This window comes from Oncorhynchus clarkii, chromosome 32 (genome assembly GCF_045791955.1).
Source record: "Oncorhynchus clarkii lewisi isolate Uvic-CL-2024 chromosome 32, UVic_Ocla_1.0, whole genome shotgun sequence".
Taxonomy (NCBI): domain Eukaryota; kingdom Metazoa; phylum Chordata; class Actinopteri; order Salmoniformes; family Salmonidae; genus Oncorhynchus; species Oncorhynchus clarkii.
The window spans coordinates 31,562,368-31,581,425 of NC_092178.1; the positions used below are offsets into that span (position 1 = coordinate 31,562,368).

At 41.4% G+C, this 19,058-nt stretch overlaps 1 protein-coding gene across 1 annotated transcript in view; it reads left to right on the forward strand.

Moving 5' to 3' along the window:
- LOC139392165 (zinc fingers and homeoboxes protein 2-like) overlaps positions 1-5,525 on the forward strand; it is a 28,925-nt gene extending 23,400 nt beyond the window's left edge. The window contains exons 3-4 of the mRNA XM_071139937.1: positions 1,297-4,260; positions 4,557-5,525. Of these exons, the coding sequence (XP_070996038.1) occupies positions 1,468-4,257 (2,790 nt within the window). The 5' untranslated portion in view covers positions 1,297-1,467 and the 3' untranslated portion in view covers positions 4,258-4,260; positions 4,557-5,525. The remainder of the gene's footprint in view (positions 1-1,296; positions 4,261-4,556) is intronic.
- The last annotated feature ends 13,533 nt before the right edge of the window (positions 5,526-19,058 follow it).

Below are 19,058 nucleotides of genomic sequence, written 5' to 3' on the forward strand. Positions count from 1 at the left end.
TTACAGAATATTGGCCTAGAGCTGTCAGTTTTTGTTTTAAAAACATGCCCTGTTTTTCTGCGTCACATGAATAGTCAATACTGTATGCAAACTTCAGGAAGGAAGTCATATGGTCAATTTCTTGGTGTGTCATGTGCCTTTAGGCACATTGACACTATGTATCCTATTTACTGTTTCAGGCCCTGTGTGGATAATGAATGATTGATTTAATGAATGCTTTTCAGACACGCGTCTCATGGTGCTAATGAATATTTAACATGGTTGTTTTCCTACAGAGCATAGTCATGCTATTTTCAGACTGGTGTTGAAAGTTCTAGGCGTCATTTAAGTTCAGACTATTTTAAACTAGATGTAAAGTTTGTCAAGACAGACTTAGGTATGCAATTGATAAAACCACGCTGACATGGCATAATGATACTTCTGTCTATTAACCTGAACAAAAAACGTTCACGGTTTTGCTAGGGGCAATTAAGTTTGTTGGTAATACAATATACTATAGGCCTAAATGAATGTTATTTAGTTATTGTAGGCTAGCTTGGGTAGAACCATTTGCATGTAGCCTACAAATTGAATTAAAATGATAAAGCTACAAGTTCAATGACTTAAAATGGCTAATACATTAAGGTTTCGGATACTGTCATTATTAGATAGATAAGTAAGTTATCTTAGATTTTTACTTCTCTCCCTCCCCCCATCACAAGTCTCACTCAGGCCCTGGCCTAGTTTTTCTGCTTTGTGCTAACATCGGCGCACATGTTACGCTTCAGAATGCCTGAATATGACTCTTTCGGCACTCAAAAACATTTGATTTTGTGTTAATGTCAGAAGAGTCTACCATAAAATGACACAAGGATATTCTTTGAAGTTACACTTTGTATTGAAAGTCACACCTCAGCTCTGCAGTTTAGGCCCACACTCTGTAGATATTTAATATGTCGAATTTATAGAGCTACTGTATAGCTGTGGTTTTGAACTAGTTTTACAAGAGTGAGATTAGAAGGTGATGTCTACATGATGTCTACATTGCTACATACATTTTTGGACTATCAATGAATGATATATACCCATTTGATTCATGAAGATTATAACTTCTAAATACTTCATGAACTTAGTTTAACAAACTAACTGTCATACCCCAACAGAACCCAAAATATAAGCTTGTTAACTCCAATGTTTGTATACAAAGTACATTTAAACAAACACTGTATAGCCTCAAAACATGTCTAAAACTATCATTTTGATGTCAGCTTTTTTGAACTGCGGATTGCAGTTACATTTTTTCCAATTTGATTCCAGGTGAATGACATCTGTGATGAACTCTAATGAAGCCGCACACGGGAGCTGACGTCCACAGTCAGCAGGAGACACCACTGCAAACCCAGGACAGAAGTGGAGCAGGGTCTTCCTCAAACACTGGAGACTTACCCTCCCTTTGACCCAAATAACATCCCACAGCAGTCACCAGCAATGTCCAGACGCAGGAAATCCTCCACCCCCTGCATGATCCGGGTAAGTGACATGATGGAGCAGGATGACTCGGAAGAAATGGAAGTGTCTACTGACATTGTGACCAAAAATGGGTCTTCAGAATCTATAGAAGCAAAAGTTGTGGCAGAAGCTGATCCTATGCCCCGGCGGAGGCAGCATGGAGGTTATGAGTGCAAATACTGTACCTTCTCCACCCAGAACCTGAATGACTTTAAAGAGCACGTAGACTCCAGTCACCCTAATGTTATACTCAACCCCCTCTACCTGTGTGCCGTGTGCAACTTCAGCACCAAAAGGTTTGACTCTTTAACAGACCACAATGAGACCCAACACCCTGGAGAGACCAACTTCAAGTTCAAGAGGATAAAAGTGAATAACCAGACCCTCTTGGAGCAGACAATCGAAGGCAAGACCAATTCAGTTGTCTGCGATACTGCAGACGGACAAGGTGGTAACGGCTTTGTCACTTTTCCACCGAGAAAACCAACTACGGTGAAGAACGGCAAGCCAAAAATGAACATACATTCCCTCTACCAAGGGAATGACTTGGAGAACCCGTTGGAAAACCTTATCCCAAAAGATCAAATCACAGCTGTGAACATAAACGGCACGATGATCATTCCTGACCCAACGATCATTCAAGGGCTTTCATATGTAATGCCATTGCTCCAACGACCACCCAACTTCAGTTCTGTACCAACAATTGCTGTTCCTCTGAACTCCACCCAATATAATACTTCATTGGACAATAATACAACCCTAATGACATCGTTTAACAAATTCCCTTACCCAACGCATGCTGAGCTGTCCTGGCTCACTGCTGCGTCCAAGCACCCAGAAGAGCAAATAAAGGTGTGGTTCACTACCCAACGGCTAAAGCAAGGCATCACCTGGTCACCAGAGGAAGTTGAGGAAGCCAGGAAGAAAATGTTCAATGGCTCCATCCCACCCATGCATCAGACCTTCACCGTTCTGCCTTCCCCAATCTCTCAGCCTGCCAAAGCCACCCAGCCCCTTATTCAGACTAGCTTTGGGCAGTCTAGTCTAGTACTGACAAGTATTGCTAATGGATCAACCATGACCTGTGCTCCTGTTGCAGTGACTGTAGCCAGTTATGTGCAACCTCTCAAGCGACCCCTGACAACTCCTTCATTCGCCCCAGATTTAAAGCGTCTTATGGCGGCCCCTGCAGACGACCCAAAAGAGAAGATACTAATGGCCCCTCCTCCAGTTCCCCGAAAAGAGAAACTTCACATGGCCCCACCCCCAGTCCCACCTGAACTGAAAAGATCTGTAATACTTCCTATTATTGCCTCTGAGATGAAGAGGTCCTCGGCAGCACCTCTCATGGCATCTAAAGGAAAACTGTCCATGGCACCTCCACATGTGAACCCCAAAAACAAGCTGCCAATGGCACCTTCTCCAGTCTTCCCCGAGATGAAGATACCTATTGTGTCCCCTATTGTCGCCCCTCAATTCAAGAGTTGCATGCTGCCTCCTCCTTCATTAGTCCCTAAATACAAGCTTCCAATCACCCACTCTCTATTGGCTTTAGACTTAAAGTTACCAATCTCACCCCCTCTCATTGCCCCTCAAGTGAGGAGGCCAACCATAATCAAGTCAGCACGGACTTCCCTCAAGGGCCCGTTCCAGCTCCCTAGCTTTTCCCCAGACAGCAAGAAAACAAAAGTGCAAATAACAGAGCTGAAAGCCGGATATATCAGAGGACGTCTCTCAGAAGACAAAGTGCTTACCCCTCTTGGGGAAGCCAATGGTGTCTCTCGAGGGGATGCAAAGTGGGTTCATGACCAAGGGCTCCATGCAGACAATGGCATTCTACAGTTGGACAATGAGCTAGCATCGAAGCCAGAGCAGCAAAAATCAGTCCCCACTCAATTTCCACTCTTGGAGAGAATGAAAGGAAAGACCTCTGAGCAGCTGAAGATTCTAGAAGAGAACTTCCAGAGAAACAGCTCTCCAACATACAATGACGTTGACAATCTGGTAAATGCATCCCGACTGTCACGGGAGGAAATTGACAGCTGGTTTTTAGAGCGCCGGGCGCTGCGTGACAACCTTGAACAAGCCCTTCTAAACTCCATGGGCTCAAAGAGACTGTACATTGATAAGCGGCAGCAACAACATGGACCGCTGAATGGTGTGTGTAAACCAGGTGGCCATCCAAGAAGCTCTCCCCTTGCCATCATTGCCCCAACCACCACTTGTTCAGTGCCTCTAGACAGCAAATCCTTGGGGCTTCTCAAGGATGTTTTTGCACAAACTCAGTGGCCTTCCCCTGAACAATACAATCAGCTTGAGGACCAGACAGGCCTGGCTCGCACAGAAATCGTCCGCTGGTTCAAGGACAGCAGGTCAGCCCTGAAGAGTGGGACCTTGGAGTGGATGGAGCTTTTCCATAAACTGAACAGCAGTGGGAAAAATGGCGAGGGGATGCTACTGAGCACAGAGAATGCTTTCAGCATAATCAAACGCTACCAGGAAGTAAAAGCACCCAAGGTGGAGGATATTGGGAGGCTAGCAGAGCATGCCAGTCTTGGCAGCCAAGAGATCAAAGAATGGTTTGCTGGAAAATTTAAACAAAACACATCTGATGACAGCCAGAATGGTGGCCAAAATGGAGGCTTTCGAGAGGAGTTCGGGAGCTGGATGGATGAAACCAAGGGGGTGGATGCACTCATGAGTGCTAAGGAACTGGTCTCGGACAAAGACAGGGTGATGGAGGATGCTTCTGGAAGGTTGACTGGATAAAGGGTAAGAAAGTGTATCAAACTTGATTAAATAACATTCCCAAAACAACATAGAAATCAGTCTCTTACTAATAGATGTCTGGGAGTAGTCACAGGTTTTATAGAATAGCGCATGTTTTTTACCATAGTAGCTGCATTTCACAACATGTCCTAGTTACCAATGGGACCAAGGCATTGAAAGCCCTGACTGCTGGCAGTAGAATAGCGTTTTAATCCCTTTGGGGAATTATCAGGGCTCTTGTGAAAGTGTTATTCCAACTGTGTAAAATTTAATGACTGGACAATTTTTCTTCCTTGCAGGTGAGAAAAGTTGCCACTGTCAGTTGCACACAGGAGCTGAGAAGAAAAGGAAAGAGTTTAATTATTGAATATTGTATTTTCTGAACAAATTATTTCTTGCTTGTTCCATCCCAGTTTGTGCCCAACATTTCCTCAAGGTTGAGCTAACTTCGTAGAACGTTTTTAAAGAAACATGGTGGTAATTTTGTGTGTGATTTAGGATGTAGAAGACACAGAGCACTGAATGTGTGCCTGAAGCACTGACCAGGTGGTGATCGTAGAGTGCCAAAGCTGGATTTGCTGCATTATTACACTTTTAAAAAAAGGTTATTGTAAATATATTTTTTTCTGTATTGCTACAGATTTGTAAAATTTTGGGGGAATTTTGTTACATTTTATAATGGGAGCAACTCGCCCCTTTTTTTCGCTCCAGTTGGGTCTTACAGTGGTCTGTCTTACAGTGGTCTGTCCTACATTTTGTAATGAAACACAATGAACCACTACAACTGTTGGCAATACTTCAGTCAGTTTTCTAATGCTGAACTTCCGTTGCAGTTCCCTCTTGTCATGTGGACTTACTTCACATCAAATCAAACTATTTACTGTTCTGAAGTGCTATTTTTGGCCTCAAAGCCAACCTGCACTCTTGTAAGGAACATGCTTGTTTGACCATGTGATGTTGTGGACCTACGTTAGAGAAAAAGAACAGTCAGTGGCAAAACCAGAAAGAAAAAATCACATTGAAACAAATCCAGAATCATGCTGCCTGCATCATATTCTAATATCTTTCTTTATTTGATTTATTTGTTGTTTCTGCAGATGAACATACACATGTGTAATAGCCTTTATACATACATGTTGGCTTAATTGAATGGAACTAGCACTAATTCTGACAGTAGAAACAAACCAATACAAGCTCTTTATGTACTGCTTCCGCCGTAGTGTCATGGTCAAGACATACTGTATCAATAAATACTGTATTTATGCCAAGGTCCTGCTTACTCTTTTCAAAAACCAGTTGATGTCTGCTGTAATCTAATAATAACAGAAGCCTTTTTTTAAAGGTAGCAGACGGTGTTTACTCTTTGTCATATGTATGCAGCATGTCATGAGGTTTCTTGGATGCAGTGTATAGTAAAGAAACCTTTCTGAGATCAGCTACATTTGGATCTTGTGTTAAACCCTGTGAGTGCTTTCGGCTGGACTACCAATCAAATTACCCTTGGCTCACTAACCTTTCACTATTAGTCCTGTGTGAAAACCATTATGTAACCATCTTATTTGTGTGGTTATAATTGAGAGGGCTGTTAATAGTGGCCATCTTTCCATGTAGCCCACAACAAAGCTTGTGAGAGCCAGTCTAGTTCGTATGCAATTATCATTACATAATGTATCTATTGCTTTTGTTTTGGATGTTTTCATTATGAATTTTGTGGGGGGGGGGGGGGGGATTTAATGTGGGCATTTCCAAACAAAATCATTTAAACTTGAACAAGCTCCACCTTGTAATGTTACCTAAACATACTGTATGAATGAAGTAATTCATGCATATTGGAAGTGTGCTCTCTCCTTTTGGATTGAACAAGCTTGTATGGGGTGTATCAATGAGGATTTGTTTTTAAGCCTTTACCTATAACACATTTTACCACTTCAGACCATATGAAACTTGTACTGTTTCAGTGCTAATGCCCTAATCTGCAGACTGTTTATTTGATTTCCAAAACACAGCTTCCTGCTCTAAATGAACCACTTTGCCAATCTCATGACACGAGAGGGGACTATTTAGCCTGTACTCCACAATGATGATACATATAACTCCGCTCAGCTTTCAATCTTGTGCCACTATTGGACGGGAATATGATTTCTGGCCTTTGCCATCTACTTCTGGGGGGATTTTTTATATTTTTTACATCCAATATATTAGTGGTTCACTTCCTGGAAATCTTCCACTTCCTGATGGTCAGGGCTATTTTTTAACAAAAATCATTTTGGGATGTCGGTATACCATCTACCAACCTAATTTTAAAGTATGTTAGAGGCTTAGAGAGGAGAGTAACAGCTGTAATGGGGCACAGAGTGCACTGGCCTGGCATTCTCTCCTCTACTCTTGGCAGATTTAATGTGTCTCGGGAGGTTTAGCTGGAGATGTGAATGGTACAGTACAGGGATAATCCCTCTCGGCTGACTGGCCATGGGCCCACCAACAGAACCCAATACTCCAGTGTGATTCGTTTAGACAAACAGCAAGCCTCCTGTTTATAGTATTCTCATACGTGACAGCACAAGTTGTCCCAGTGAGTACACAAAGTTAGCAAAACCTTAGTTTTGAAGTGTGCTTTACTTGTTATTTTGCCACGATATCAAGAAGAAGAAAAGGGAGCCTGCAAAACCATCTGCAATACCTACAGGCCTATATTTTGGCTGGTCAAACACAGGAATAATGGGCCAGGTGGAACAGAAATCAGATACCCCTCCAGGCTGCTCACTGTTGGGCCTCCGAGCCAAGGTCGGCCAACACTGCGAAGTGCTTAACAGGAGGAAGTGATAATGAGCTCACAGGAACTTCGGTGTCAACAAAAAGGTGCTGCCGCCCATGTCTACTCAAACATTAGGAAGGTGAGCAGGTGGTCCCTCATCGGCTCCCAAAACAAAACTGGAAGTATTGATACTTAAACCCCTATCGTAATGTTTTGGTCCAATGTCTGAGAGTGAAAGATAAGAGTATGAATTTGTTGAGGATTAGAGTTAATAGACTAATAACCAAGTACATCTGTCGTCAACACAGCTGAAGAATACTACGAGTGACACATAATCATTGATCTGGCTATGGAACAGATCTCTTGGTCCATTTTTCAGATGTCACAGACGAATTCGTGTGACTTGCTGAAAATATTAATCTAAATATTTGTATTGACCTGAGACACGAGGGACAAAGTATGCATGTATTTGTCGGGTCTCTATCCACGTTTATACCTGCTTCTAACATGCACCCTTTGTCATGATCTTGTCCTCATGTTGATTGTGCCTACATTTTTAGACCAGTGTAGACAGACTCATTGTAAACTGATTTTGGTCAGATCTTACAAGTGTAAACTGGCAAGATGAGGACACATGTATGCTGCAGGTATAAACGGGGGCTTCTGAAGTCAGGAAACAATCTACAATGTCAAAGAAAACCTCAGGGACTAGTGACTTTGATCAAAATGAGAGAAAAATATATATAGTTGACCATAAATAGATGCACCACAGGAGGAAACTGCACCAGAGAATGTCAAAGGCGCTTTGAGGACACTGCATTCTCTTTGAGGACCAAATGGCTGACTTTACTATCGGTGGCCGTGCAGGAGATGCATCGACATCGAAACTAAGAGGGGGGTGCAACATTGTTCAAACGTCTGGGAACAGTTTATTAAAACTGCCATTGAAGGATTGGTTAGAGCGAGCGTGATTAAAATTTCTGTACATAAACCTGCACACTGTGTGGTGTGACTTGGTGCGATTGGCAAGGTACCTCGCTGACACAACTCAAACGTCAGGCAGACTAACGTGAACTGGTAACAATGCAGGGTGGACTACCGGAACCAGGAGGGTTAGGGTATGGCACTTATCTAACCCCAAGAGGAACTTTGCTGTCAGCAGTGACTGCATTGAAAGAACACGTCAGACGCAACACAAACTATTCAGAACATACACTGCATGACCAAAAATATGTGGACACCTGCTTGTCAAACATCTCATTCCAAAATCATTGGCATTAATATGGAGTTGGTCCTCCCTTTGCTGCTATAACAGCCTCCGCTCTTCTGGGAAGGCTTTCCACTAGATGTTGGGACACTGCTGCAGGGACTTGCTTTCATTCAGCCACAAGAGCATTAGTGAGGTCAGGCACTGATGTTGGCCAGGTGTTCCAATTCATCCCAAAGGTGTTTGATGTGGTTGAGGTCAGGACTGTGCAGGCCAATCACGTTCCTCCACACCAATCTGAACAAACCATTTATGTATGACCTCACTTTGTGCATGGGGGCATTGTCATACTGAAACAGGAAAGGGCCTTCCCCAAGCTCTTATCACAAAGTTGGAAATACAGAATGTCATTGTATGCTGTAGCATTAAGATTTCCCTTCACTGGAACTAAGGAGTCTAGCCCGATCCATGAAAAACAGCCCCAGACCATTATTCCTCATCCACCAAACTTTACAGTTGGCACTATGCATTGGGGTGGGTAGCGTTCTCCTGGCCTCTGCCAAAGCCAGATTTGTCTGTCGGACTACCAGAAAGTGAAGCGCTATTCATCACTCCAGAGAACGTGTTTCCACTGCTCCAGAGTCCAATGGTGGCAGACTTTACACCACACCAGCCAACGCTTGGCATTGCGCATAGTGAATTTAGGCTTAACAGCACTTACAGTTGACAGAGGCAGCTCTAGCAGGGCAGAAATTTGACGAACTGACTTGGCGTCCTATGGCGGTGCCACGTTGAAAGTCACTGAGCTCTTCAGTATGGCCATTCTACTGGCAATGTTTGTCTATGGAGATTGCATGGTGTGTGTTGTTCTGTGTGCTCGATTTTTTTAGACCTACCTATCAGCAATGATGTTGCAGATATAACCGAATCCACTCATTTGAAGGGGTGTCCTCATACTTTTGTGTATATATAGTGTATCATGACTTCAGCATATGAACATCAATATCATTGGATTGTATCACAGGGGCAATGAATGCATACATGTCAGTCAGTCAGTAGATCGATGAAGAATGGGATATGACGTTGTGAGCAGAGAGAAGACAAAGTTAAAGCTAGACATGAACTTGAAATTGGGTCACTACCCTGGTCAGGATTGTTATTATTTTTGTCTATTTACTCTTCACATTGGTTTCAACATGAATATTTGAGACTAGTGGAACCATAACAGAGACAATGTCCCAAACTATAAATGGTGAGATGAAAATACCGGCTTCCTGTGTCCAACTGTAAAGCTTGTGCAAGAGTCACAAAAACATGACATCATTACACAACAGTACAGTCATTACAGTAGCAACACATTTATTCGTTCAGACTAGTCATTTTCAAGACCGTTCCACTGCGATACATTGAAGGGGTGTCTCCTACCGATTTGAATGGGATCGCCATGCAGCCTTATTCAGGTAAGAAACTGATGCAGCCGAGAACAATGTCCATCAGCCACCAGATGGCAAATGTGATTTTAAACAGAACATGCTGGCCGAAAAATAAAGCACTGCTTGAATACGTTCTTTGTACACTTCAGACTTCAATGCCCTCAATTGTGTAACAGACCCCTTTTCAGACAGGGAGATCCATCTGTGGTGTCTTCAGCCCAGTTTTTTTAGGCTCGGCTCAGCAGTGCTGCGCAGTACATTGAGAACAGAACTCTGTTCAGCAGTGAACCCTTTACCCTGGATCATACCCCAGTTTCAAACTCAGAAGACAAAGGCAAATATGAGACGACAGACTGGATTCGGCATGATGAGTGGCGTGCGTGGGCAGACCTGTTTGGGAGTCTAGAGATGGTGGCCTAATGGTATATCTGTCAACAACTATACAGCATGAATTCCCTTTGCCTTGTGAACCAGGAAGGACAAGTGCAGGGGAGGGGCATCTCTGGACACTGCCATAGCTGTGTCACTCAAAGCAGTCGCTCACGTGGTTTGATTCAGCCCAGTAAAGAACTGTGAAAGTAAGGAACTTGTTGTTCGGCTCTGCATTAAACACCAAAATTGGTTAAAGATAATTGTGATAAATAAAAAAGTATACAAGTTTCATTTAAGGACCAAAAAATGTACAGATGTGCCATATAGATTGCAGAATAGTTGGGGAAGATATTTTGGATGTACCAATTCCATGGCATATGATTTATGAACTGATACACAAAACAATGCCGGCTTCAAAACTTAAAAGAGTTTTTCAATTTAAATGATTATACAAAATTCTTGCAACCAAGAGAATGTTCTATTTATGGGGGATACAACCATCCCAGATCTGCAGATTTAGCTGCGAAGAAACAGAATCATTAGATATTTTTTTTTGCTACTGTTCATATGTAGCTTGTTTTTGGTCGCAGGTTCAGGAATGGCTGAAGAATTGCAACATTTACCTGGAGCTAACTCTGCAAATAGCACTGCTGGGTGATTTGGAAAGTCATAATCAATCGATCAATAATATAATAATACTCTTAGCAAAAATATTTATTTTTAATTTACAATCTGTAGAAACTATAAGAATAGAAAGGTTCAGAACTTTTGTGAAACATCACAGCACAGTTGAATAATATATGGCAAATAGAAGTCAAAACTGGATGGTGTTCTGAGACGGATGTGAGTGTCACGTCCTGACCTTAGTTCCTTTTTTATGTCTCTATTTTAGTTTGGTCAAGGCGTGAGTTGGTTGTGGGCATTCTATGTGTTGTTCTATGTTTTTGTATTTCTGTGTTTGGCCTGGTATGGTTCCCAATCAGAGGCAGCTGTTTATCATTGTCTCTGATTGAGAACCATACTTAGGCAGCCTGTTTTTCCACTATGATTTGTGGGTAGTTGTTTTCTGTCTTTGTATTAGTTACCAGACGGAACTGTTTTGGTTGTTCTTTTTGTTTGCTTTGTATTGTAGTGTTCAGTTTAGTTTTAATAAAATGACGAACACTTACCACGCTGCATGTTGGTCCGATCCTTCCTACCCCACCTCAGAAGAGGAGGAAAACCATTAGTGGAGTGGTTGAGGGGAGCTGAAGGGTGGGACTAAAAATAACAAGATAACGAATGTAAAATATACAGTGTCCGTAAAATATATATAGTTTCAGAAGTTTTGTGAAACAGCACAGTTGAAAAATATATGACAAATAGAAATCAAAACTGAACGGTCTTCAAAGATAGATGGGAGTGTTTGAGGGTAGCTGAAGGATGGGACTAAAAACAAACAAGAGATAACTATTGTAAAATATACTGTGTCCATAAAATGTATATAGTATGTATGAACTGGAAGTAGAAGCCTAAAGTGTTGTTGTCCATAAGTGTACTCTAATTAGGGGAGGGGTGGTAGGGTTAGGAGAAAATAATAAAGGGAAATATCTAAAAACATATGTACAGTACCAGTCAAAAGTTTGGACACACCTACTCATTCAATGGTTTTTCTTTAATTTTACTATTTTCTACATTGTAGAATAATAGTGAATACATCAAAACTATGAAATAACACACACATAATCATGTAGTAACCAAAAAAGTGTTAAACAAATCAAAATATATTTTATATTTTGGATTCTTCAAAGTAGCCACCCTTTGCCTTGATGACAGCTTTGCACACTCTTGGCATTCTCTCAACCAGCTTCATGAGGAATGCTTTTCCAATAGTCTTGAAGGAGTTCCCACATATGCCGAGCACTTGTTGGCTGCTTTTCCTACACTCTGCGGTCCGACTCATCCCAAACCATCTCAATTGGGTTGAGGTCGGGTGATTATGGAGGCCAGGTCATCTGATGCAGCACTCCATTACTCTCCTTCTTCGTCAAATAGTGCTTACACAGCCTGGAGGTGTGTTGGGTCATTGCCCTGTTGAAAAACAAATGACAGTCCCACTAAGCGAAACCAGAAGGGATAGTGTATCGATGCAGAATGCTGTGGTAGCCATACTGGTTAAGTGTGCCTTGAATTCTAAATATATCACTGACAGTGTCACCAGCAAAGCACCATCACCCCTCCTCCTCTGTGCTTCACGGTTGGAACCACACACGCAGCGATCATTCCTTCACCTACTCTGTGTTTCACATAGACACCGAGGTTGGAAACAAATGTCTGAAATTTGGACTCATCAGATCAAAGGACAGATTTCCACCGGTCTAATGTCCATTGCTTGATGTTTTTTTGACCATGAAGGCCTGATTGATGCAGTCTCCTCTGAACAGTTGATGTTGAGATGTGTCTGTTACTTGAACTCTGTGAAGCATTTATTGAGTCTGGTAACACTAATGAACTTATTCTCTGCACCAGAGGTAACTCTGGGTCTTACTTTCCTGTGGCGGTCCTCATGAGAGCCAGTTTCATCATAGCGCTTGATGGTTTTTGCGGCTGCACTTGAAGAAACTTTCAAAGTTCTTGAAATGTTCCAGAGTGACTGACCATCATGTCTTAAAGTAATGATGGACTGTCGTTTCTCTTTGCTTATTTTAGCTGTTCTTGCCATATTATGGACTTAGTCTTTTACTAAATAGAGCTATCTTATGTATACTACCCCTACCTTGTCACAGCAAAACTGATTGGCTCAAACCTATTAAGAAGGAAATAAATTCCACTTAACTTTTAACAAGGCACACCTGTTAATTTAAATGCATTACAGGTGATTACTTCATGAAGGTGGTTGAGAGAATGCCAAGCGTGTGCAAAGCAAAGGGTGGCTACTTTGAAGAATCTCAAATATGAAATATATTTTGATTTGTTTAACATTTTTTTGCTTTCTACATGTGTTATTTCATAGTTTTGATGTCTACACTATTATTCTGCAATGTAGAAAATAGTTTTAAAAAATAAAGAAAAGCCCTGTAATCAGTCGGTGTTTAAACTATTGACCCAAAAATATATATGTGGGATTAGAAATGATGTAGACAATTACATTGATAGAAGCCACAATCTATTTTCAATATTTAAGCTGATCTACCCCCTGAATTTTTGTACATTTTTTTAAGAACTCTGTGTTCTGTATTCGTAACATATAGGCTACATCCCAGGTGGGGGCGACAGGGGATTAACTGGATTTAAAAAACTGTGCGACAGACGTTGGGAATGCTTTATTTGCAGCGTGCCGCATCATGGGAGCAGGCAGCCAGGCGTTTTGATATGTAGGCGGACGCAGTGAGCAGGGACCTCGGGCTGCAGCAGCAGACGCGTGGGGTAGGGAGGGGAGACCGGGGGAGAGTCGTCCTTAGCATGACCCAGTGAGCACCAGAAACTGGTTTGCGCTCTCCTCGCACACCCTCTGCTACGTAATCGCTGGGAAAAAAAGCGGGGCTGCGGCTGACACAGATGCCGCTGCTCCCAAGACTAGAGCGTGCTGCCATACGTATTTACGTAGCACTGCCTGGGTATGTCTATCTGGGTCAGTAGAGAAAGGGTATTGTATTATTGTCTATCTCATTGCTGGTCGTTGACACCCTTTTAAAAAAATCTTGCATATCTACTTTTATTTTCCCTCTCTCTTCCCCTCTCTCTGATTAGGATGGAAGCCCACAGCTGGTCACACCCTTGATTTGGATAGTTCTCTTTAACATTAACTCTTCGATGGCCAAATATCAAGCAGGCTCCCAATGAGCAAGGCAATACATATTAGTGGGGATTTTCAGCCTGCCAACAAAATTTTTGTAGTGAGTTTCAGCACTGCGGGACATTTCTCTTTGGGTAAATGTATCTCCAGTACCACACTTACAGTACTGTACTACATGAAAATGTAGCTGTTCCAATTCACAGTTTTCAGTTATGCCTACTTAATCTAATTTGCCAACTGTGCAGTTGGTAAATTAGCCCCCCCAGAATTACACTGGACATAATATAATGAATTATATGAATAGAATATAGGTTAACCGCAAAATGTACTTTAGTTTTACCAATCCAGTCCCCTACACCAGGGTCTGTCCGGGGCATCCTCTGGGTGCACATTTTGGTTTTTGCCCTAACACTACACAGCTGATTCAAAGAGCCAAAGTTTGATGAAACAGCTGTGTAGGGCTAGGCAAAAAAAAATAAACGTGCACCCAGGGGGGGCCCAGGACTGACTGGGAAACCCTGCCCTACCCCATCTCCATCGTTTTAACACTGGTAGGACGGAGGATAACAATTTAAATTATAGTCAAAGCTACTTCAAATTTTATACCATCCCATTCTGGCTTACCTTATGCAATGTTGGCATAGAAAAACAATAACATTGCAAATAGCTCCACCTCCTGGAATAAAAAGACATCCATACCAGAAGAATGAACCATACAGTATACCTCAGCATGGCGTATTCTTATTAAACCTACCTCAGCATGGCTTATTCTTAATAAACCTACCTCAGCATGGTGTATTCTTAATAAACCTACCTCAGCATGGCTTATTCTTAATAAACCTACCTCAGCATGGTGTATTCTTAATAAACCTACCTCAGCATGGCTTATTCTTAATAAACCTACCTCAGCATGGTGTATTCTTAATAAACCTACCTCAGCACGGCTTATTCTTAATAAACCTACCTCAGCACGGCTTATTCTTAATAAACCTACCTCAGCATGGTGTATTCTTAATAAACCTACCTCAGCATGGCTTATTCTTAATAAACCTACCTCAGCATGGTGCTTATTCTTAATAAACCTACCTCAGCACGGCTTATTCTTAATAAACCTACCTCAGCATGGCATGGCGTATTCTTAATAAACCTACCTCAGCATGGCGTATTCTTAATAAACCTACCTCAGCATGGCGTATTCTTAATAAACCTACCTCAGCATGGCTTATTCTTAATAAACCTACCTCAGCACGGCTTATTCTTAATAAACCTACCTCAACACGGCGTATTCTTAATAAACCTACCTCAGCATGGCTTATTGTTATTAAACCTACCTCAGCATGGCTTATTCTTAATAAACCTACCTCAGCATGGTGTATTCTTAATAAACCTACCTCAGCACGGCTGTATTCTTAATAAACCTACCTCAGCACCTCAGCACGGCTTATTCTTAATAAACCTACCTGCTTATTCTTAATAAACCTACCTCAGCATGGTGTATTCTTAATAAACCTACATCAGCATGGCTTATTCTTAATAAACCTACCTCAGCATGGCGTATTCTTAATAAACCTACCTCAGCACGGCTTATTCTTAATAAACCTACCTCAGCACGGCTTATTCTTAATAAACCTACCTCAGCATGGCGTATTCTTAATAAACCTACCTCAGCATGGCGTATTCTTAATAAACCTACCTCAGCATGGCGTATTCTTAATAAACCTACCTCAGCATGGCGTATTCTTAATAAACCTACCTCAGCATGGCTTATTCTTAATAAACCTACCTCAGCACGGCTTATTCTTAATAAACCTACCTCAACACGGCGTATTCTTAATAAACCTACCTCAGCATGGCTTATTGTTATTAAACCTACCTCAGCATGGCTTATTCTTAATAAACCTACCTCAGCATGGTGTATTCTTAATAAACCTACCTCAGCATGGCTTATTCTTATTAAACCTACCCCAGCATGGCTTATTCTTAATAAACCTACCTCAGCATGGTGTATTCTTAATAAACCTACCTCAGCATGGCTTATTCTTAATAAACCTACCTCAGCATGGCTTATTCTTAATAAACCTACCTCAGCATGGTGTATTCTTAATAAGCCTACCTCAGCATGGCTTATTCTTAATAAACTTATCAGGTGGTATAAATACAACTGGATTGACAAATATTGCCATTTAATGATGTAAGGTTCAAATAATGACATTCAATCATATTAAATCATATTTCCCTCAGACAAGTATTTTTTTGCTGCGTAATGTCTATTAAAAGACTTCTGAAATGGCATGTCAGTTATGATACAATGTTGAACACAAATGCATCATGACTCAAGTTGAGTTTGTAGAAGATAGAACAACAATTGCACAGAAGTCAAAAATCAGGTGGCAGTGTTCTGCATTGGCAATGGATTTCCACACTTCTAATAACAAGCATGTCACAAACAAATGTATTGTCCAACTGTAAAATGTGGTAAATTTAGTATTGTGGTTGATTTCAATGGCTAACAGAGTTAGTTGCACTTTTTCTATGGCTTGACAATGACTACTGAAAATCTGTTTCTTACCTGCAAAAGCACTGGTCTGAAACTAAATACATTTTCTTGGCAAAGTATTCACGAAAGTAAGATATAATAAATAAATTAACTAATAATACTAATCAATTAATCATCATATTACAGCAATTAAAGATGCCAACAGGCTTATACCATATTGCAGAATTCATAAGGGTCCTTGTCATTACTGAAAACATAGAGAAGCAAAACAATAATTTATAATTCACCATCCCCTCATTGACTGTTCTTTGATGTATGGTTGCATATAAAAACCTGTACATCCAGATTTGAATATAGACCTACAAGATAAGAGGAAGATAAGCAGAGGAAGAAAAGTTAAAAGGTTGACTAAAGTCAAATTGGCTCTCGTTAAAAGAGGAACCATACCAAGTGCTTGTGGTATCTTCACCCTATATCGTTCTCATTGTACACCTGAAAGATTTTAACCCGTATTTTTTTTTTTAAGTACAACTATGCATTGAAAGTTACTTACTTTAAAAAAAACTGCCATCTCAAGCAAACTGTGAATGAACCTGTATCATGTGTATTTTTAAAACCCATTTAAATTGAACAAAGTCACTGTCTTCCACTCATAGCTTAAAAGACTGAGGTAATGTTTACTAAATCCTGAATGACAGCATGTTGGAAAACCAACATACAAAGAATCCCACCCCAGAAAACTGAGCAGAATATTAACCTGGATTACTCCATATTTTGTCATTTAAGACCAACAAATTATTTGAACACATATAAAAACAGTTTTGTAGAACCACTGATTCCATTTAAAACATAATCCAAAAACAGATGGCACTGATTTAAGTCATATTCACAAAACTGTGAGATTTAAAAAAAAAACGTTTTGTCAGTACATCAAATAAAAAACCTTTTGAAATTCCCTTCAACCTGGACACAATTTCACGATTTAAAAACGTTATTACATAACCTACAAGAAAAAAATAAGGATTTACCAAATCGAAATGTCTTGGATTTAGTTAAGATAGCAAGGTAAAATATTACTAAAATATCCCAGAAAACCAAATAGTATTTTCAACTAAGGTAATGTAAGATATATATATATATATATACTGAACAAAAATATAAACCCAACAGGCAACAATGTCAATGTTTTTACTGAGTTACAGTACATTTAAGGAAATCAGTCAATTGAAATAAATTCATTAGGTCCTAATCTATGGATTTCACATGACTGGGCAGCCATGGGTAGGCCTGGGAGGGCATAGGCCCAGCCACTGGGGAGCCAGGCCCACCCACTGGGGAGCCAGGCCCAGCCAATCAGAAGTACTTTTCCCCACAAGGGAAAGGGTTTTATTACAGACAGAAATACTGCTCAGTTTCCATCAACTGTCTGGGTGGCTGGTCTCAGACGATCGTGCAGGTGAAGAAGCCAGATGTGGAGGTGCTGGGCTGGCGTGGTTACACGCGGTCTGTGGTTGTGAGGCCGGTTGAACGTACTGCCAAATTCTCTAAAACGAGGTGGCTTATGGTCGAGAAATGAACATTCAATTATCAACCAACAGCTCTGGTGGACATTCTTGCAATCAGCATGTCAATTGCATGCTCCCTCAAAATTTGAGACATCTGTGGCATTGTGTTGTGTGACAAAACTGCACATTTTAGTGCCCTTTTATTTTCCCCCAGCACAAGGTGCACCTGTGTAATGATCATGCTGTTTAATCAGCTTCTTGATATGCCACACCTATCAGATGATGGATTATCTTGGCAAAGGAGAAATGGTCACTAACAGGGATGTCAATAAATTTGCACAAAATTTGAGAGAAGTAAGCCAGTTTTGCGCCCTCTCGGGCTTGTGCGGTGGAAGAGGTCTTTGTGCGCTATACTCAGAAATGTCTCAGGGCAGTAAGTTGGTTGTCTGTTTAACTCTCTATTGTTGTGGGGCTGTGCTTTGGCAAAGTGGGTGGGGTTATATCCTGGCTGGTTGGCCCTGTCTAGGGTTATCATCGGACAGGCCCAGTGTCCCCCGACCCCCTGGTCTCAACCTCCAGTATCTATGCTGCAATAGTCTGTGCCGGGGGGAGCTAGGGTCACTATTTCGTATCTGGTAAAATTCTCCTGTCTTATCTGGTGTCCTGTGTGAACTTAAGTATGCTCCCATCTCTCTCTCTCTCTCTGAGGACCTGAGCCCTAGGACCATGCCTCAGGACTACCTGGCCTGATGACTCCTGGCTGTCCACAGTCCACCTGGTCGTGTTGCTGATCCAGTTTCAACCCTGGTTATGGAACTCTGACCTGTTCACCGGACATGCTACCTTGTCCCGGACCTGCTGTTTTGATCCTCTCCCTCACCTGCTGTCGCGACCTCTGAACGAGCCATGAAAAGCCAACTGACATTTACTCCTGAGGTGAAGACTTGTTGCACCCTCTACAACCACTGTGATTATTATTTGACCCTGCTGGTCATCTATGAACATTTGAACATATTTTTAAACGATCTGGCCTTAATGGCCATGTACTCTTATAATCTCCACTGGGCACAGCCAGAAGAGGACTCTGAGCCTGGTTTCTTCCTAGGTTCCTGCCTTTCTAGGGAGTTTTTCCTAGCCACCATGCTTCTACATCTGCATTGCTTACTGTTTGGCGTTTTAGGCTGGGTTTCTGTAGAAGCACTTTGTAACATCTGCTGATTTAAAAAGGGCTTTATAAACATTTGATTTGATGATTTG